At 46.4% G+C, this 20375-nt stretch overlaps 9 protein-coding genes across 10 annotated transcripts; 4 read left to right on the forward strand and 5 right to left on the reverse strand.

Annotated features, from left to right (window-relative positions):
• Positions 1-62: 62 nt before the first annotated feature.
• LOC108104495 (WD repeat-containing protein 43) lies at positions 63-3430 on the forward strand. The gene is made up of 7 exons (XM_017210609.1): positions 63-395; positions 455-984; positions 1040-1525; positions 1583-1711; positions 1773-1922; positions 3019-3116; positions 3178-3430. The coding sequence occupies exons 1-7, from the start codon at positions 90-92 to the stop codon at positions 3348-3350; spliced, it is 1872 nt and encodes a 623-aa protein (XP_017066098.1). The 5' UTR covers positions 63-89; the 3' UTR covers positions 3351-3430.
• LOC108104497 lies at positions 1929-2976 on the reverse strand. Its single transcript, XM_017210611.2, has one exon. The coding sequence runs from the start codon at positions 2892-2894 to the stop codon at positions 1986-1988; it is 909 nt and encodes a 302-aa protein (XP_017066100.2). The 5' UTR covers positions 2895-2976; the 3' UTR covers positions 1929-1985.
• Positions 3431-3436: 6 nt separating the features above from the next.
• LOC108104496 (glucose-6-phosphate isomerase) lies at positions 3437-6303 on the reverse strand. Its single transcript, XM_017210610.2, has 5 exons — positions 5846-6303; positions 5021-5603; positions 4561-4800; positions 3969-4497; positions 3437-3913 (listed from the first exon to the last, which is right to left on the reverse strand). The coding sequence occupies exons 1-5, from the start codon at positions 5977-5979 to the stop codon at positions 3723-3725; spliced, it is 1677 nt and encodes a 558-aa protein (XP_017066099.1). The 5' UTR covers positions 5980-6303; the 3' UTR covers positions 3437-3722.
• A 676-nt stretch (positions 6304-6979) lies between these two features.
• On the forward strand, positions 6980-10643 carry LOC108104535 (protein lines). The gene is made up of 2 exons (XM_017210669.1): positions 6980-7421; positions 7480-10643. Exon 2 carries the CDS (start codon positions 7537-7539, stop codon positions 10111-10113), a length of 2577 nt encoding a protein of 858 aa, XP_017066158.1. The 5' UTR covers positions 6980-7421; positions 7480-7536; the 3' UTR covers positions 10114-10643.
• A 66-nt stretch (positions 10644-10709) lies between these two features.
• LOC108104538 lies at positions 10710-12578 on the reverse strand. 2 transcript variants are annotated; one of them, XM_017210673.1, is made up of 4 exons: positions 11926-12578; positions 11779-11860; positions 10988-11200; positions 10710-10932 (listed from the first exon to the last, which is right to left on the reverse strand). In XM_017210673.1, exons 1-4 carry the CDS (start codon positions 12499-12501, stop codon positions 10733-10735), a joined length of 1071 nt encoding a protein of 356 aa, XP_017066162.1. In that variant the 5' UTR covers positions 12502-12578; the 3' UTR covers positions 10710-10732. The 2 variants fall into 2 exon arrangements, with proteins under 2 accessions (XP_017066162.1, XP_017066161.1); XM_017210672.1 differs by having other exon boundaries at positions 11779-11863.
• A 106-nt stretch (positions 12579-12684) lies between these two features.
• Positions 12685-15120, reverse strand: LOC108104536 (serendipity locus protein alpha). Its single transcript, XM_017210670.2, has 7 exons — positions 14983-15120; positions 14753-14920; positions 14363-14689; positions 13990-14311; positions 13195-13926; positions 13029-13133; positions 12685-12967 (listed from the first exon to the last, which is right to left on the reverse strand). The coding sequence occupies exons 1-7, from the start codon at positions 15061-15063 to the stop codon at positions 12918-12920; spliced, it is 1785 nt and encodes a 594-aa protein (XP_017066159.1). The 5' UTR covers positions 15064-15120; the 3' UTR covers positions 12685-12917.
• Positions 15121-15175: 55 nt separating this feature from the next.
• On the forward strand, positions 15176-17708 carry LOC108104537 (stromal membrane-associated protein 2). The gene is made up of 2 exons (XM_017210671.1): positions 15176-15496; positions 15645-17708. The coding sequence occupies exons 1-2, from the start codon at positions 15379-15381 to the stop codon at positions 17075-17077; spliced, it is 1551 nt and encodes a 516-aa protein (XP_017066160.1). The 5' UTR covers positions 15176-15378; the 3' UTR covers positions 17078-17708.
• A 220-nt stretch (positions 17709-17928) lies between these two features.
• On the forward strand, positions 17929-19165 carry LOC108104562 (protein FAM8A1). Its single transcript, XM_017210705.1, has one exon. The coding sequence runs from the start codon at positions 18028-18030 to the stop codon at positions 19021-19023; it is 996 nt and encodes a 331-aa protein (XP_017066194.1). The 5' UTR covers positions 17929-18027; the 3' UTR covers positions 19024-19165.
• Positions 19166-19246: 81 nt separating this feature from the next.
• On the reverse strand, positions 19247-20338 carry LOC108104563 (aminoacyl tRNA synthase complex-interacting multifunctional protein 1). Its single transcript, XM_017210706.1, has 2 exons — positions 20161-20338; positions 19247-20102 (listed from the first exon to the last, which is right to left on the reverse strand). The coding sequence occupies exons 1-2, from the start codon at positions 20317-20319 to the stop codon at positions 19299-19301; spliced, it is 963 nt and encodes a 320-aa protein (XP_017066195.1). The 5' UTR covers positions 20320-20338; the 3' UTR covers positions 19247-19298.
• Between the last annotated feature and the right edge of the window lie 37 nt (positions 20339-20375).

Raw genomic sequence — 20375 nt, forward strand, 5'->3', positions numbered from 1 at the left:
GTGAGACACGTCAATTTAGTGTGCAGAGTGCGTGATCAGTGTAAAACATTAACAGGCCCGCGCGCATCCCTAATTAAAAACAAAAAACCATGTCGCTGGGCAAGAAGCACGTGTTGGGGTTTTCGCCCAATGGTGGCCAACTATTTGCCTCGGTGGACGAGACGGGCATCCTACGGATATGGGACACGGAGACGAACACACTTAAGCAGGAGTTTACGCCGAATCTTCAGGTATCCGGGCCTTGCACAGCCCTCACGTGGGTTTCATTGGGATCCCCTCGGCCTAAGAAGTCGCGAAAGAGCCTGCAGTCACAGGATACCCCAATTGAGCAGCTTCATATTGCTCTCGGAACGCTTAAAGGTTCAGTGGCTATATACTCTCTAGCAGAGGGAAAGGTACGTGAAAACTACTGCCTTAGTAAAAATAAAATATCATTTAACATCTATCGTTGCAGATTGTTCGGACCCTTAGTGGCGACAGTCATGATGGACTGGTTACTTCGATTGCTTATGACAACGCTGGACACCTGTACACCGTGGGCGCGGATTGCAGGGTGCTCGTTTGGTCCTTGGCGGAGGAACGATCCATCGACGAATGGCAGGTTGGGCCTGATAAGCCACACAACATAGCATATTTGCAAAAGAGTCGCACACTGGCAGTTGGTTCCCGCCAACTGAAAGTGTACGATGTCAAGACGAAGGAGCTGGTGGAAACCTTTACGGGTCACTCGGGTGAAATTAGAAATATTAGTAGCGTTAGCAGTACAGATGGCACTGAATTCGTACTGACCACCGCTAAGATGGAACGCGTTATCTGCTTCTGGAAGGTTGAAAAGAAGGGAAAGAACAAGGCATCCGCGTGCACACTGCTCATGGAAGATTTGGCATACTGTCTGGCAAGCGAAGTGCGCGAAGATGGTCAGCTGCGTGTGGCTAGTGTAACGCGAAATGGCAATATTCACATTTACCTGCTCAACGTTAACAAGTAAGACTAATGACGATAGAAATTAAGAATTATTAACAAATCACACCGTTTACAGCTTATCCGCTGAAAAGTTCGTAAAGCCGAAGGTATCCCTGCAAATTGTGTCCGATGGCGCTGAGACTGTGGAGCCCATTTTAGCAGTGGCGGCTCATTTTGTGAGCGATTCAAATAGGTCACATGAAATCCTCTTTGGCTACGGCAGTCGCCAGCAGTTACAATTTGAACGCTTTACCCCGAACTATGGCGAAAAATTGAACGTTATCGTACGCGCCGATCCAAAGAAGCTGTATGTGAAAAAGAAGGGCAAGGAACAGCTGGGTTACCAGGCGGCCACCAAGGTCCAAAAGCCGATAGTGAGCAAGAAGGACGTAGAGTACAACAGTGCATTGCCCATATCACAAAAGAAGGTGCAGAATGATGTACCAATGGAGGCTCGACTGCAGCATCTAAAAATCCATGGAACCAAATTGAGCGGAGGCAAGTTGCTGACGCAAAGCAAGACGCAGCTTCTAATGCAGGCATTACACAGCAAGGATCAGGCGTAAGAAAAGTTGTAGTAATTAACATTATATGTTTCCTAAATGGATTTTGTTTTTAGGATGATACAAGCCGTTCTAAGCACGCAGGATACAGAGACGATACAGTTGACGTTGGATCGACTGCCGATCGAATATGTCAGCCCATTGGTCAACGAACTGTCTATCCTGCTACAAGGAAAGCATGCAAAGTGAGTCTTTAAGGAAGAATAACCTTTTCTAGATTATGACATATTCCATGTTCCATTCCAGTGTCAGTTCTGCCCTGCGCTGGTTGCACGTGCTTGCCTCCACTCACACGAGTGTCCTTATGTCCGAGGACAAGGATGCACTTCGCGAGAAACTGGGCGTCTGCCTCGGCGTGGCGGAGCAGAGAATGCACTGTCTGTCGGAAGCATTACAGTGAGTATATTTGGGGGAAATTTAAAGACAACAAAGTAATGGATTTATAATGACAATGGTAAATCAATTGGTCGCCTTTTTCGGTTTTTTTGTCTTGATATTATGCTTAGGGTTTTCGATGGTGCCGTGACGGCACTCTGAGATCGCAGCGAAGAATGTTAGCTTGACATGGAGGATTGTATCGATGTAGAAGCGCTGAAAGGTGAATGAGTTGAGGCAGCGGTCGCCCAAGCCGTAATAGAGCGTGTTGTAGCCCTCAAAACGATAGGTGATCATCACCGGATAGTGTTTCAGTAAAAGCTTGGACACGGTAATGATGAATCGCACCTTAGCTACGGCTAAAGGGTTTGGACACCGGGGTGTTGGCCTGGAAAAATGGGCATCCACAAATAGAATCGTTCCCTTAATAGGTACCTCGTGGCGAATTGGATTGCTGATCACCACGCACTTAGTGTCCGGTGACAGCTCCCAGCGGCTGACAAAGTCTCTTATGTCGGCGATGGCATTGGAGTAATCAAAATCCCCGATGGTCAAGATCTTGCGCGCCAAGCCACTGGACACGGAATCCACCGCAGTGCCGAGGTTACCCGTAAAATGATTAGTTATTGAGGTATCCGACTCTACATTGGCCACCATGGTGTCGGTGTATGCCGAAGAGACCAAACTGACGGAGGACATTTTCACCTTTTTTGGGAACTTGTAACAAAAGAGACCGCGTGGATCGGACTTGATTATGGCCAGTGCTTCACAGATTGTTCCATTGACCAGGTCCACAATACATTGTATGTCTGCGTCATCGCAGACCGGCTTGTCGCATAGTTTGATAAAGCTTGCGATGCTGGGTATAGTGGCTATAGGCAGCGCATTTCCTGGTCCGATGCCCGGGATAAGGTTTTGATTCGATGTCTTTATGTAATGGGAACTGGTGGTTTGATCATTGCAGCTGGCGCCATCGGTGGCTAAAAGGTCCATTTTTAAACAGTACAAACAAATTTATCTAGTCCGGTTATTAGTCAGATTTTGTATATGTTTCTTATAAGTATTTCCTTTGCACTTTTAAGTAAAATTTTCAATGCCTTCTTTCTATTCTTTTCAGAATAACGGGGCGTGTGAACTTAATAATCAACCAGATGAAGCGTAATGCGGACAATCATCTCAACGATACCAACGCCTTGATTCTGGACGAGGACCCAGGTGAGTTATTCACGAACACATTCAAAAGCAAGATTCGAAAAATCAATCCTATTGCTTGTAGACGAGCCAAACGATGCTCCCGATGATACGCTGCCGACAGAAACTAACTGGAGCGACCTGGAGGATCAGGAAGGCAGCTCGAAGAGTATTTCGGACGATGAGCTGGCGGCGGATGACGATCTAGCGACCGACGATAATAACGCAGACACAGACTCTGATGAATCCATGAACTAGCCAGTCCCTCCCATATTAGTTTTAAAGGAAATTCCTCGGTTGTCGTACCGCAAGAAATTAAACTACAATTGTTTTCCAAACACACGTTTTCTACACCGAATTCATAAATTTTATTTGTGGTTTTAAACTACGTGCAACAACGAATAGGGTGAGCCAATTGTTGGTATAGTTTCGACATGAGATTTTATCGATACGCAAGCAAACAAACATTTCCAATTAATAAATACAGTTGAATAATGTGCCAAATAACAGGGGGTTTGTAGCTCGGGTATACATAGGCAGAGGCTACTCAATAACGGCTCAGAAACTACTAACAATTAGAGCATTTGTGTCAACATTTCATTTTAATTTTCAACAAATAGCCGGACATGATTACTTCCAATTGGCTTTGATGAAGTTAATTAAACCGTTCGTGGAACTGTCGTGCGTGGAGACCTCGTTGCAGTGATCCAGCTCCGGCTCGATGGCCTTGGCCAGCTGCTTGCCCAGCTCAACACCCCACTGGTCGAACGAGTTGATGTCCCAAATAATGCCCTGTACGAAGATCTTGTGCTCATAGAGCGCTGAAAAATCAATTGAAATTAATTTGTATTTGAGACTTTGACCAGTCAGACGTACCAATCAATGCGCCTAAGGTAAAAGGTGAGACCTTCTTCACCACAATCGAATTGGTCGGACGGTTGCCAACGAACACCTTGTGGGGCAGCAAGTTATCCAGCTCGTTGCCGCAGAGTCCAGCCTTGGTGAGCTCAGCCCGAGCCTCGTCGACGGTCTTTCCGGCCATGAGAGCCTCCGTTTGGGCCAGGAAATTCGACAGAAGGATCTTGTGGTGCTTGCCACCGGCAATAGGATTGTGCGTCTGGGCGGGGGCGATAAAATCGCAGGGGATCAGGCGGGTGCCTTGGTGGATGAGCTGGTAGAAAGCGTGTTGGCCGTTGGTGCCTGGCTCGCCCCAAACAATCGGACCTGTGCTGTACTTGACGGCCTTACCCGCTTTGCTGACGAACTTGCCGTTGCTCTCCATATCGCCCTGCTGGAAATAAGCGGCGAAGCGGTGCAAGTACTGGTCATAGGGCAAAAGAGCGTGTGTTTCCGCCTTGAAGAAGTTGGAGTACCAAACACCCAGCAAAGCCAGGACTACAGGAGCCTAATAATGAAATTGGAATGTCAATAATATTAGCTATTAATAACACACTAAGCTGGGTATTACATTTTTCTCGAAAGGTGTCGTCCTGAAATGGTTATCCATGTAATGGGCACCATCCAGCAGCTGCTCGAAGTTCTCAAAGCCAATCGACAGGCAAATAGACAGTCCAATGGCTGACCACAAGGAGTAGCGTCCGCCCACCCAATCCCAGAATCCGAACATGTTGGCGCTGTCAATGCCGAATTCGGTGACCTTTTCCTTGTTCGTCGAAAGGGCAACGAAATGCTTGGCAACGGATTCCGGCTGTAAAGAAAAATATAAGCATAAATATGTTTGATTTTGGAAATAAAAATTTAGCAAATAAGATTGAATTCCAATTTTTAATGTTGAATTAAAATGATTAGAAAAATCATTCTTTTTAGTAGAATTATCTTCACTGTAAAGCGTTATCAGTGAAGGTCACTAAAATCGATGGAATAATATGTAAGCGTTCGAGTAGTGGGCGGTCTTTTAATCGACTTACCTCCTTGGAATGCTCGAGAAGCCAGGTCTTGGCGGAGGTGGCGTTTGTGATAGTCTCCTGGGTGGTGAAGGTCTTTGAAGCGACGATGAACAGGGTCGTCTCGTAGTTCACCTTCTTGAGAACCTCAGCCAGATGGGTGCCGTCAATATTGGAGACAAAGTGGGATACGAGCCCCTTACCGTACGGCTTCAGAGCTTCGGTGACCATCAGCGGACCCAGATCGGAGCCACCGATGCCAATGTTAACCACATCCGTGATCTGTTTACCGGTGCAGCCGCGCCACACACCGGAGATGACCTTGTTGGTGAACTCCTTCATATGGGCAAGTTCGGCACGTACGTCGGGCATAACATCCTTGTCGTCAACCAGGACGGGGTCCGTGCCGCGATTGCGCAGAGCCGTGTGCAAGACGGCGCGATTTTCGGTGATGTTGATGTGCTGGCCGGAAAACATGGCGTCCCGGGCGGCTTCCACGCGCCGAACCTTGGCCAAAGAGAGGAGGAGCTCCCAGACGTCGTCATTGATGCGGTTCTTCGAGTAGTCCAACAGTATCTCCCCATCGTTCTGGGTGTGCAGGCGAAGGCTGATAAGCAAACAAAATACATTTGACCTCAAAGCGAGTACGAAACGGAGGTCGTTACTGTGACCTTATGCAAGGACAAATCGAGTGGCGACGACACTCGAGAGCCGATGGTGAAAGTGAGAGTGGCAAAACTCGATGAATAAACGATGGGAGATACACAAACGAGTGGGGATGTTTGTATGTATGTGGTTGCTACATACGTAACTCTAACCCTTGTAGACGAAATCTCTGGATAAACCCACCTGTATTTGGAGAATCTTTTCGGGTCCTTTACGAACAGATCCTTGATGTTGAGGTCCTTGCCCTGGGAATCGTAGTACTCCTGCAGCTTCTGGAAAGCTGCCTCTTGGTTGAGTGGAGGAAGTGGGCCGGCCATCGTACTTTAGTTTTCCCAAGCAGGAGGTAGATGTGGAGTAGAAGGAGGCGGGAAGGTGGTCTCGTTAGAGCTCGAGAGGAATTTGTAGCGTACGGAAAAGAGAGCACTGGTGAACTGTTTTAAGTAATCGCGAAACTTCACTTATAAACGCGGATCCGGCTACTTAATCGTCTGGTCGTTGGTTTTATCTGGCTCCGGCAAATCTCCAGAGCACCGCGCCACAACTTCGCCGTGTTTGCTATTGATAGGTAATGAGCGGCTGCCGATTTTCCAACGTCCTTTCTGGAATTCGCGAGCACCTTTCAATGTCAAATGAAAAACAAGCGAGTGTTGCCACGTCGGCCGCGTTATTGTTTTGTTGGGCCAATTGGACCGGAGTGGGTACTAATTTATTTTGTGGACTTGGTTGACTTGAACTAAGGGCTCCCTGCTCCTAGATGAGCTCTAATGATCGAAAAAAGGACTTGATCTTGGAATTTTCAAAACAAATTAACCGCCGCCAATACCATATTTTTTCGCTGATGTGGCCACTATTTTTAAAAAGGGCTGTCAAATGATAACATTATCGTATACATTTTCGTTTTATTTTTACCGATAATATTAAGTTTATAATAAATAATTTTATAGATATCAATGCTTTTATTCCAAGTACAACACGATAGCAAATTTGCATTGTAAATTCCAATTGTGTTTACGTTAAAATATAGCATACAACATAAAATACTTCCTTATGTTCAAAATACTTATTTTACTTAACCTAATACTTACTATACTTATTTCTGGAAACGCAATAGGGCTATAGAGGTGCTCAATATAATCACTATTCATCGATAATAATAAGAAATTAATATATATATATAATATACTATTCTCAAATTACAATAAATAACTTTAATTATTGGCTTACCATGGACTCCAATTTGGTGGGAAACTTTGATATACATATATCTCTAGCGCCAAGGCTTACAACTTTTTGGCAACGCCGCACAGGGTTACCAGGTCGCTGAAATTCGCTAAAAGATGGCGACGCGCACTTAATTTTTTGTTTTTTCCCACATAATAAAGTGCAGAAAAATCAAAATAAAAGAAACTCCAGAGAAACAATCGTAGACCGTTTAAAAAGTTAAGAGTTAAGCGTCAACTGAAACGCTTTGCCAGGGCCCTGAACTTATCGCGAGTGGAGTGAAACTAATACAAACATTGACATGTCGCTGGCCCGAAGAGAGCAACAAGTGTGTGAAAATCGAATTGTGGCTGTTTAAAATGTTTGGAGGAGCAGACATAGCTTCTGGCGGCAGATAGAGCCCCATAATCGGTTCCAAAAACTCAGATATTATAAAGGAGCCTTAGGAAATCGCCCCAAGAAGCCAAGCAGTAGCGTCTGCACACGTAACCTTGTGTGCGCGTAGCACGGAAGCTGTTTGTCGGAATCGGGTTTGTAGGTATGTGGCTGCGAGCCGCCGCTTAGACTCGCTGCTTACCCGGACATTTCGCTTGCAGTTGAGTTGGTACCGGTCGTGTGCCATTTCCAGGACGTCGGGTACGTCAACGAAGAGGATGGATACCTCAACCGCAGCAGGATCTGGAGCCGAAACGGGCGACGTTTGTCCGTGCTCAACGGTAGCCGCTTCCACCGCCTCCGCATCCAACGAACAGCCTCAGACCAAGCGCCAGAAAATTGAGCAGCAAATCAAGGTGGGGTCTAAAGCACTGCCGCCTCAGCCACCGGACATACTAGACCTTGATGCCAACAGCAACAGTCACCTGTGCTCCTCGCTGTCCTCGTCCTCCTCACACTCGTTATCCACGCCAAGCAGCGCCAACAATTCGCCCACCACCACGCCCTGTAGCTCGCGGGCGGCGTCCTACGCCCAGTTGCTGCACAATATCTTGCCACAAAATGGGGACACTGACCCACACCGCCAACCAGGATCCGCCCAGGACGAGGTAGACCGGGCGGCTAAATTGCCCGACCTGTTGACTCTAAGCACGGCCAACAGTAATAGCAGCCACCTCAGCAGCAGAAGTAACTGCATCCCAACGACAGCAACGGCAACCATCGACGACATGCTGGAGTTCGAGCAGTCTCTAACACGACAGTGCCTATGTGGGGTCTCGGAACGAACGCTGCGCAAGCCCTTCCAGTCCCATTACTCACAGGACACCAATGGCCAGAAGCGAATAGCCTACCTGCGGGAGTGGCCCACCAACAAGCTGCTGCAGTTTCTATCCAATCTGCAGTTGCTTTTCGACATCTACCTGAAGCAGAACGCCAAGGGCTTTATCTGCACGCGAATAATGGACGTCTGCGACGCTCTAATACGTAATGACCACAAGCTTATTGACGAGATAATTGTGCTGGCTGGCTACGACAACTCTTACGTGCAATTCTTGGCGGGACGCGTGCTAGCTGCATTCCTGGTGATTGCCAAGCAGGAGCTGAATGACGAGTGGCTGCAGAAGATCGTTGATCAGTTGTTCAATTTCGAGCAGCTCGACCAGACGGCCGTGCAAAAGATCCACTTTAGCCTGGACATTATAAAGCGTATCGTTGAGTGGAAAGATATGGAGATTCATCCGCTCGACGACGACTGGATGGCAGCGACAAATAGTGCAAGCGCCTCCGCATCAGTTGTGCCTCTATCGACGGAGGCGTCCGTGAGTTACATGCACTTCCCCGTGCAAGAACAGCCGCTGGCTACCAATTACTTCGCGCTGCAATTTCGAGAGGATGCGGAGGGCGATCGAGATACGGAGCGAGAATCGCCGACAACCGTGCCGCATCGGCGGCACTTCAGTGAGGAAATGAACGTATCCTATGAACCACATTCTGCTCCGCAATCCACAACCATGCCCAGTGGTTGCCATGTGGTCACTCTCACCGACTCGGAGAGTTTTGACACTACTCACCTAAAGTGCATTACTATACAAAAGTTGGAGCATAAATGGCCGACGCTGGTAAAGAACATGTCGGAACTTATGGCACCAACCCACCAGGATGCCGCCGAGCACTGTGTACTAAATTTTCTTCAACTGTGGGAGAACATCATCTCGGTCAAAGCAAATCTGTCCATTGATGAAACACGTCCCTACTACGCCCAACTGGACAAGTTCGAACTGCTACTTAGCCACCGACTCTCCTGCACCGTGTACAAGCAAATGTTGTGCCTCTTTAACGAGGCGCTGTGCTATGGATCCACGCTGGCGCTGCAGGACATGCTGCCCGAGGAGACGTGCAAACTGGCGCACCAAATAGTCTGCCACGTGCGGGGCTTCCGAATCCTGGAGTCTCTGCCGCGGCGTCAGCCGGACAACATGGTCAGTCTGATCGGTTATAATGGTAGGCCGCTGGTGTATGCCAACGGAACAATAACCCTGGCACATGGGACGCAGGCAGGGGATGCCGGCCAGGATGGTGGAGTAGGCGGGACTCCACTTGACTTAATTGAAATGGATAAAACGCTACTGCAGAAGATGGTTTTGTTGGTGCTCAAGTCGATTGCGGTAACTGTGAAGGAAATTCGCAGCGATTCCTCCGACTCCTCCATCGATTCCAGCGACTATGATGCCTTCCAAGACATGATGCTTATAGAGCGTTCGATCCGCGATGTGCTAAGCAAATTGGAGACGTTTATTAAGCAGACTCTGGAGTTCCATCCGGAGTGTCACTTCAGCAAAATCCTGATACACCTTTTCGACGACCAGGACGACCATCTGATCGAGGCCATGGTTTGCACGCTGGACGTTACGTCAGGCATTTCGTTCCGCAACAATGCCTTCCCCGAACTGGTGGCTATGCTGAATCCTGTCTACACATTCCTGGAATTCCTCAAGATGACTTCGAATAGCTCGGACCTCCTGTTGGACCTGTTGGTGAGCAACGAGACCTGCTTCCTGCTCTATCTGCTGCGCCTGCTCAAGTACATCCGCATGAACTGGACGATGTTCGTACATAGCTGTCACACTTTCGGCATGGGAAGCGCCATGCTGGACGAGGCAATGGGCGTGCTCATACGCCTGCGCCTTCAAATTTCCCGCCTGGTGTCACGCCAGCTCTATCCCTACGACATTTCACCGGTGCTTCGCCTGCTGGAGAGCTGCGAAAGCCTCTACGAGGGAAATGAACTGAGCTGAATGCGGGGCAAGCCCGAACTTCCAACCACATGCAATTAAAATACGTAATTTATTTTAATATTTAATGGAATAGGAGAAACTAGCGCAAAATTCGATGAAGAAGATGGCCTTGTAGAATACGTGTATTAGCCGTAGGTACCGCTCCGACCATATCTCCGCACCCCGATCCAGTAGCGCGTTAATCGTAGTTAAGTTCTTGCACCCTTTCATTCGCTTCGCAGGTCTTTCAACCTAGATACATAACTGTATGTAATTGTCATTGTAATGAGCATCACAAGTTCGTAGTTAGTTCGTAGATAATGGTAATATTATAGGTACTGAATTCCAAACTAAACACTACGCTAGCCTAAGATTTTTTTAATCTTGCCGTAAGTAGAATAATGTACAATAGGATGGCAAACGTTGGCTCATTCTCCGCGGAAAGTGACCATAAATTCGGTGTCTTCGAGAAGAATATTCTTTGTACGTTTTTTAAAACATTTGAATAATATAACTTAATTAACTGATTAAAAGAAACGCATTAAGAAGAACTACAAAGTGTGCTAGTTAATGTTATTGTGTTAAAATACTGTAGTCTCTTTGCAGTTTCGATGGGTTTTGGACCTGATAATATTGGCGTTTAATGGCGATTGATCATGCGTACGCGACGTTTTGGATCAATCGTTCCACTTGGCATGGTGCTCTGGACATCTGGACTCTGGCCAGTGAGGCTTATCACCGAGCCGCGCCTTGCCAATTCGGGTGGATATGGGCTTGATACTTGAACCGTTTGATAGTTAATACTGATCGGAACTGAGCAGCGACGATTTAGGCGGGGCTCTAAAGAAGAAAATAGTTGGTCTTATGAGCCGTGGCACATTTAGTTGAATTTTACCAAAACGAATGTCTCCGGAACTAGGCCTAAATGGGTGCTGTTGACTTGACCGGTTGACCAAAGATGACATGGCCCTGTGATGGTAATCCTGAGCCTTTGGAGCAGACTTTGTAAAGCCACCCTCCTCGTTCTGTGTGTACTTGTAGCGATCCACCGACACGGAACGTTCCTCGCCGAGTATATGCCTGCGCCGGAAGATTGGGGACTCCTCAACTTAGGCATGCATATGGGGAAATGGAGAGCGGTCAGTTTCAGGTGAGAGATCGCAGAGGGTTGCAGAAAAGCCCATTAACACATAGGAAATGAAACGCAATCTAACATGGCTACGTAAATTGATCACAGGAAAGCACATAGTAATTGATTTATTTTACGTTTACACACATATAGGACAGTAATATATATATATATATGTGAGTATGTACAACCTTACATTCAGTACAGTTTCACGGAGAAGTGAAGAGGAGGTAAACAGTGGAGGTCTTTCAAAACAAAGATATAAAACGTATCGAACCCGAAAAAAGTGCGGTAGTAGGATATAGATGTATAGAGATAAAAAGACAGACTATAGGTACACCACAATATACAATACATTTTCCGAAAAATTCAGAAAATTAGCTCCCATTCATGAGTGGACAGTGCTTTACAATACAGAAAATTGGCTAACTCAGTACATAGTAGTAGATACATTTAGATTTATAGGATAACAATTCATTTGATCCCTCGTATTAACACGGTGTAAAAAGCACCTGGCCCAGCGAGTTAAAATTTTGGCAAAGATTTTGGTGAAATACCTTTTGATGACCGCCGATCTTGCTTGTGGATTTGGGCATAGGATTGCAGAGAGCAGCGGCGCAGTCGTTTGTCCCCTTTGTTCTGCTGCCAAAGAAGGATTATTTACGGGAGTCATATAGACTGCTATATACATATAATAATCTTACTGATTTGTAGTGCTGATTGATGTCGGAGGCCGCCTTAAGCAGCAGATAGATAAAAACCAGCGCAAATAGATAGATGATGGGTTCAGCAGTATTGCTCTTCTTGGTCGAGTCCCTCTTTTTGTTGCCTTCCGGGGATTTGATCACTCGAGGTTGCTTACTGACCCCATTTCCATTTTTGGTTCGCTTGGTAGGTTTGCCCTGGGACCTTTTTGAAATTGGGTGTACAGATGGATTCCTATCAGATTCCTTGGCGAAAATATCAATTTTTTGACAGGATGTATCTGGAATCTGTACGTCCGACTTCTCATCCATGGCTTCGGGCTGAGTTTCATTGGTTTCGGGATGATTCAGGTCAAGGGCAGCCACGCTTGGCTTAAAATAGTATCTATAGTTGCGCTGTAGACCGGCCACCATGAGATACGCAGTGCACAGAACCACGAGGATGCCTAGGGGCACCACATGGTGATTGTTTGTATCCTTGGGTCTGCTGACACAACTAGGATTTCGATTTTTTGAAGTTGGTGGTGCCTTGATCTCATCATGCGGGGTAAATTTATCCTCGATTAGCGATTTCATTGCCCAATGTTTATTATTTACCAAGCGATGACTATGTGTATCTGTTGATTTACGAGTCCTGTTTGCGTTTGTAGCGAAAAATCGATAGGGATTACTCTCACAGCTTCACATATTGAGTATGCTTTAGTTTTTCCGTATCCTTTAAAGGTCAAAGGACCACAGGAGACGTGCTGAGAACAATGCTTGCTTCTATGTATTTTATTGAACTTATTGCTCTACTTTTACAACAGTCGAAACTGTTTCGGATACAACATTCTCCGCCACCACGAAACCATTCATGTTAGTGTGTATGCCTATCCTGACCTATGACATTTACGTCGATTTACGTTAAGTTTGAATTCTTAAATTGCGTGTCATTATAATTATGACTTAAAATTTAACAAATTATAAAATTATGTACAAATAATTAGAATGCATCAGCATTCAAAGTATCCATTTGACATTCCAGTGAGTTGGTTAAGTATATCTATAAAAAATAAAATATATTTCATGGGAGATCTAAAGATGTAGTTAACTTATTAAAGTACCTGTGATTTGTAGATCTGTAGACTGATTGCTGATCGTGGTATATAGCTTTCTACTTTCAGCTATATTTTGGCGCTTAAACATGGTAGTTCGTAAACTTTCTTCTTCTGATGATAATTGAAAATAAAATATGAGTAAAATAAAAAATGAGTATTAAAATCAACTTACTTCTCAGCCCATTTCCATTTTGTTTGGCTTTTTCCGATTTAATGTCTAAGGTATTTGTGGCTAAATTATTGTCCTTTAATCTAGTTACTCTGCCTCTACGCTCTGTGTCGTAGAGAATACTGCTACCTCGAGCAGTTGTAATACCAGTGAACTGGGCTAAGTCTTCACTATCTCCTCTTTGATTGGATATGTCATCAACTAAAAGGTTTACCAGTGGATTAGGAGCGTTATCTTCTTGCTCGCCTAATCCTAGGCAACCGTGCAGCTTGCGCAAGATCGTGCGTAGGATCTTAAACCGCTTGAGGATTCGCTGCTGTTCCACCTGAGATGCGCACATCAGAATGGCTTTGCACTCGCGCAATATCCGGATGAATTGCTGGTAGTACTCCTCTCCCACTTGGTTATTCGTTTCGGCCAGAACCTTTCGGTTGACCTCTAATTGAAAGTGTTCAATTAGCAGCAATGAAATTTGGATTAAGTCCTCCAATCTCTGCTTTTCATACACCTTCTCGGTGGCACTAATTCCTGAGGTCAGTATCTCCAAGCAACACCCAAGAAGGGCGCGACTATCGATGATCTCCTGAAGCGCCGCCTTAAACTTGGCCACCTCCTCGTTGAAGTGCTGCTCCAGGATGTCCGAGTGCAAGTCGGAACCATTTGCCTGCAGAGAAGGTATCAAACTAGTGTCGAGCGACTCAAAGGAGGCAAGGCAGCTGCGCATCATGGTTTTCACTATAAAATGAACATTACTACTTGACTAACAAGCGACTTTTTAAGTTATTAGGGTATTTATACTTTTCAAGGTTGGTGCAAAGGATGTGGCGAATAGGCCTATCTGGGTGGCCCGATCGATGTTCACATCAAAGTCAGCTATAAATTCATCAGCCATTGCATCTTCTTCCGAGCTGTTTCTCAAGAGGGTTCTTATTTTATCCACCGAAAACTTGTCAAAGTCCAGGAAGCAAGTGAATACCAAACGCAGTAGGGCGTCGTTAATGAAGTCCTCTAATTGGTACAACGCCTGTTCCAAAGTCATGGCCCTCAGCTTAAGAATTGACTTGTAGGAGGCACTGGGCACCTTAGACTCCTCTTGGAAAGTATTGCATTCGCCAATTACCTTAGAAATCAGCTAGATAATAAAGGGCTATTGATTGTTTGATATACACACCTTTTGACACAAGGCACTTAGTGCCCTTTTGTCTTGCGACAATGCAACATTGGCAAATCCCAGGGCTTGACCCAAGATCATATCTATATTGGCGCGCAATTTCTGGCTGAGGAGAAGGACTTCATTTGGCGATTGAGAAAAGTTAGTAGGATCAGTGTTTTCCTCATTATGGGAAGTAAACAGAGCCAAAGTGTCTAGAGTTGCATCCATTAACTTTAGAAAAGAACGTTCTTGAGCACCTAAATCCCCATTGGAGCCTTCGGTGTACAAGTGCAACAGGCGTTTAAGGCACCACCGAATGCGATCCAGGAAGTACTGATAACTGGCCTGATTTAAGTAGGTGAAATATTATTTTGATCAACTTATATAAATTATTAGGAAATTACTCACTAAAACTGAAGAGCCGCATGCTAGTTTCATGGTGTTTTCCACCTGGCGGATGCAGATCATAATCTGACTGAGGCAGAGGCAAACCAGCTCAGAGGACTCATTCTGCTTTTGAGAGCACAAGGAACTGTGGACCAAAGTGGAGTATTCCAATAGCACGGCACAAAGATCCTGCAAAACAAAACAACAAGTGAGTATCCTTTTCAATGAACACTTATTCTTTTTGCACGCACATTCAACCAATTTGGATCTCTTCCATTATTCCTGTTCAATATAAGCAGGCAAGACTCTATTTTCTTCCTTAAAACTTTCATTATTTAAAACGAGGTAAAAAGTAAACAACTTTTTTAAATAGGTGGCTTGAGTTTTGTGTGAATGGCAAAAAAGGCGGCTTGGGCGAGCATCAGTTAGTCCTTGGTAATTTTGCATAGTTGCAGTACGGTCCCATTGGGAGCATTACTTTTTCGGTAGCAAAAACTTATAGAAAATTGTCAATTCGCTGGTAGTTGTATATCCATGTGAAGCAGAGATAAGCTCCAAACTCTACCCGTCGCCCACGCCACGTCGCACAGTCGCGTACCGCCAGATATATCAATAACAGGCCAAAGAGACCGAGAGAATTAGGGAAAATGAGCTCCTCCAATGCGGGACAGCGCACCAAGCTAATACAGGAGAAATGTCAGACTCTCTTGACGCAGATGCTTCGCGATGAGGATAACAAATACTGTGTGGACTGCGATGCCAAGGGTATGTAGATCAAGTCAGCAGATCTGCACTTCTCTTTGCGAGAGATACGCCTCTTGGTGACGCATAAATCTGCATATACACACCACACATGCAGATGCACTGCTAAAAAATCACTTGTCTTATGGCTATTATATATTTATCTTCCTAGGTCCCCGCTGGGCCTCCTGGAACCTAGGCATGTTCCTCTGCATCCGTTGCGCTGGCATCCATCGTAACTTGGGCGTGCACATATCGCGCGTGAAGTCTGTCAACTTGGACACCTGGACACCGGAGCAAGTGATTTCACTGCAGCAGATGGGTAATTCGAGGGCACGTGCCGTGTACGAGGCGCAGCTTCCGGACGGATTCCGCCGCCCCCAGACGGACACGGCGCTGGAGAACTTCATTCGGGCTAAGTATGAGCATAAGAAGTACCTGGCCCGCGAGTGGGTGCCGCCCTCGCCACCCAAAGTGGATTGGGCCAAGGAGATCGACGAGGAGTTGGAGCGGCAGAAGCGCAAGAAGAAAACTACCCAGGCTCAGGCCACCTTGGGTCTCGGTGGAGTGTCCAGTAGCAGCAATGACAAGCGTCTATCTGGTTCTTCTGCGTCGGCCTTGAAAAACGCCCCCCTGCCAGCACCGTTGCCGAAGCCAAAGCCCAATCAGGTCGGCGGCTGCAGTCCCAAGACGACGCAGCGTGTTCAGCTGAACAGCAGCGGCGCCAGCAGTGCCGGCGAAAGCGACCTCTTGGGCCTGTCCTCGCCCACCAAGCCCATTGCCGCGACAAGTGCCAGCCAAGACCTGCAAAACGAAAGTTTCACCAGCTTTCTCAGCGCCGAATCGATTGCTGGACAGCCAGATAAGCCGAACGGTAGCAACGGTGATGCCTCCAATTTGTTGGGCTCGAAACCCAGCTCTTTGGCCCAGGAGGAGCAGGACTTCTTCAATCAGGGTTCCCTGGGTGCCGCTGGCAACGACAAGGACCAATCCGGAAAGATGTCAAAGGACAGCATTTTGGCTCTGTACGGAAACGCGCCGGCTGCCCACAACCCCCAAATGAACTTTGGCGGCTTCACGGGTATGGCCCCCGGCGGGTACATGCATCAACAGCAACAACAGCAGATCCCCCACCAGTTCATGACGCCTCCGAACTCTGTGAGCATGTACAATTCACCAGTAATGGCTGCGCCGAATGCGTTCAGCAACGCACCTATTAGCAGTGCCACTGCCATGAGCATGGGTGGCTCCCATGGCTTCGCTGGCGCCCAGTTTCCTAACACTGGCGGTAGTCCATATGCTGCTGGTGGGCAGGGAGCTACGACTAATCTTATGCAGACGAATCAGAGCATTCTCAGTGGGATGCCCCTTTTTGGAGCGGTGCAACAACAGCAGCAGCAGCAGCAACAGCAGCATCAGCAACAGCATCACCCACAACTAAGCGGCCTATCCATGAACTTGATGCAGCCTCTGCCCAGTGGTCTGAGCATGGGGCAGCCGCAGGGACCAGGCGGATTTGCCGCGGCTGGCCCTACCACCTCCTCAGTACCATCAAATCTGAATCAGCAATTCGGAAACCTTAATATCGGTAATGTCTGGCAATAAATACGAAGTGTATTTATGTAGTTGTATTCCTTTAATTAATTTTAAGACACGAGTGTTCGTCTCAGTGTTGAAACATGTGTGTGTGAGACGATAACGCTTGTTTATATGCATTCGATTTGTACAACTTGCCAATTTAGTTAGTTGTTCTGAGAGGATTCGGATAAAAACTATACGTAAATATAGAAGAATTCACTGTCAAGCAAGCCACTGTATTAAACGATGTTCATGTCCACCAAGAATCGCGTCTGTTCGTTCAAATCTATTCCAATTATACCGTAATGCATACATACACGTGTAACACCCAACTAATTAAAATTGAACTATGAAACTTAATGCACTTCCCAATCAAATGTACATGTTATTTTGAAACATTAGCTAGGTATTTGATACGCATACATAAAGAAATCGTCCACGCCAGGGTGTGTATGTAAAGAATAAAGATCTGGCAATGTACTTTTTAAATGCTTGATATCCCTAAGAACATATTCACGCCTGTTTGTCAATGTGAATCTTAAATATCATGGCTGGGTTGTAGACGGATTTATTGTATTCGATTTTTAAGTTGCTATGTCTAAGGAATAAATCAAACCACTTCGAACTGTGTAATAATAAAATATTCAGACCATTGTAATTTTTTGGATATTTCATTAAAAGGGTTGAAATGGAAAATATATATTTTCAAAGTAAATTATTTATGAGAAAAGCTTAAGTAAATGTTAATTTTATAGAATGGATTTCTCAGACATTGGATAATTGAAATATTTATGCTTATCAATTGTTTGGAAGTTTTAAATCCAATTTAAATTGTCTAATTGTTCCCGCCATATTTGCCGTTCACATGCAGGGGTATAGTTTGGCTACTCACCACGAAACGCAACCGGCTTCAGCAATACACGTCAACTTGGAAAATAAATAAAAGAAAAACTAATAAAAATATTCAATTGGAAAAAATGAGTGACAAAGTCGAGGAGATGGGACGTAGGCTCCAGGAGAAGTCCACCAAGGAGGAATATTTCGCCAGCCTTGCAGAGTGGGCTAAACAGGCAGCGATTGCTCAGAATGCGATGATGATGTTTCCGTACTACCTTATGGCCAACTATCCGACTATGTTCCAAGGACAAGTAGCTTCCGCAGGCTTCCAATCAGCCACCTTTAGACAGCCCCATCCTGCAACTTCGTCTCCCCCATCGGTTCAGGGAGCAGGAGCGGCTGCCCCAGTAGGCACTGCCGCACCTGCTCCAGCGGCAGTGCGAGACTTCAGTAACCTGCGAGTCTTGGACGAGGCAGCACAGTTGGAAACCATACAGCGATTAGGCGGTTACGAGTATGTAGTGGCACCCTTCTGGAAGAGAGCTGTAGCAGAGACCATCGACATGCTCATCCTTTTTGTCCTAAAGATCATCGTAACATTTGGTGTAGTCAATCTATTTGACATGGACTTTGATAAAGATGTTATACGACGCACCCTCGACGAAGACGACCTGTTTGTGAACTTCTTCGATATCTCGCTGGACTTCATTTCTATGTCCACTGAATTGCTGGTCATCGAAATGCTAACAAAGCTCACAGTCTGCTTCTATGAGGCGTTGTGGACGTATTTTTATAATGGGGCTACACCGGGCAAATCCCTGATGAAGATACGAATACACTATGTGGAAGCGGTAATGCCGCTTCAGGCACCTGCCCTTCCGCAGTTCGTTCTCCAGCCGCAGAGGGAACCGATGAGGGCCCTTCTCTATCCGGCCCAGACTCCCTCACTGATTCGTTCATTCAGCCGCGCTTTGGCTAAGAATATTTTAATGACACTGCTTTTTCCCATTTGTGTCGTGATGATCTTCTTCAAGAACAATCGCACCGCCTATGACATCATGACAAAGACTATAGTGGTAGAGACCAATTCCAACGCAGTATTCCGCACCCAAGTGCCACCACAGCGCAACCGCTGAGCACGTGTCTTTAACCAGCCAAAGTGTTTAGGAATTGCGCTCTCTTCCCTATGCATATATAAATAGATCTTATTGTTAAAACTAAATTTAATGTCGTGTACGATGTCCTGTGAAATAAAACGTTATAAAGTTTGAAAAATCACTAGGTAAAAAACAAAATGAACTTTTGTCTGACCTCTTGGAAAACAATTTATAGGATCGAAAAGATAGGATCAGCAGGGTGTAGGGTCTGATGTTTAGTTTATTGGCTCACTTTAGAGGTTTTATTTATTGGCTTACTTCACATTGACGTTCTTCAGAGTTTGGGCCACAACGTTGCCTTTGCCGGGAACATGAAGGGCAGCGCCCTTATAGCAGGCCACCAGGTCACCGTTGGTCATCAGATCCGGAGCACACACCTCGAAGATCTTCTTTTTAGGGTTAAGCTGCGCATCCGGAGTTCGCGTATAGCCCTCGCAGTGGACAAGATCGCCAGGAACGGCTCCGGCTGGCGGACTGAGCACCTCCACCTTGTCTGGGGTAGATGCGCACATGACCATAGCCTCCGAGGTGACGCCACGCATCTTGGCTGGCTTTAAGTTGCACATGACTACAACCAAACGGTTCTGCATCTCTTCCAGCGGCACGAATTTCACCAGGCCGGAAACCACAGTGCGTGGGATGGCTTCGCCACAGTCGATCTTCTCTAGATACAAACTATCGGCATCGGGATGGCGACCTACCTCCACAATCTTGCCAACGCGCATATCCAGTCGGCCCACGTCTACGGGTGCCTCTGGAGCGGCGGCGGGTTTCTCTGCGACTGGTTTCTTTTCCTTGACCTTTTTTTCTTTGGGCTCTTTGGTCTGCTTCGGAGCCTCAGCAACGGGGGCAGGTGCAACCTCTGCCGATGGAGCTACTGGCCCCGCACTAGTGCAGAATCCTCGTGATCCTGGCACCGGGATCTGTTTCTTGCCATTTCGCAGTTCCAGCTGCACCAATTGGGCAAGGGCGGCCTCCACTTCCTTGGCCAATGCGGCATTCTCATTGATCAGCTCTTTCTTCTGGCGCTCCACAAGTTGTTGCTGGATGCCGGAAATCTGGCGAGCAGAGAAGATTATAGAAAATATCACAGTGTCGTTAGGGTAAAGTACTTGCCTCGGCTTCAATGGATTTAATCAGCGCCTCGGCGCGCTCGTTATTATTAGCAATCTGCTGCAAGTCGGCCATGTTTCTCCGGTTTTCCGCGAATTTTGTGCAATTGAGGCCGTACTTCTTACATGCGGATCTCACAGTCGTGGCAGTTCTACGTAGCATTGCGCTTCTTCTTCTTCTACTTCGAACAGTCGCGTCGCCACGGATTGAACATGTTC

This window comes from Drosophila eugracilis, unplaced genomic scaffold, assembly GCF_018153835.1.
Source record: "Drosophila eugracilis isolate 14026-0451.02 unplaced genomic scaffold, ASM1815383v1 contig_1765, whole genome shotgun sequence".
In the NCBI taxonomy this organism is placed as follows: domain Eukaryota; kingdom Metazoa; phylum Arthropoda; class Insecta; order Diptera; family Drosophilidae; genus Drosophila; species Drosophila eugracilis.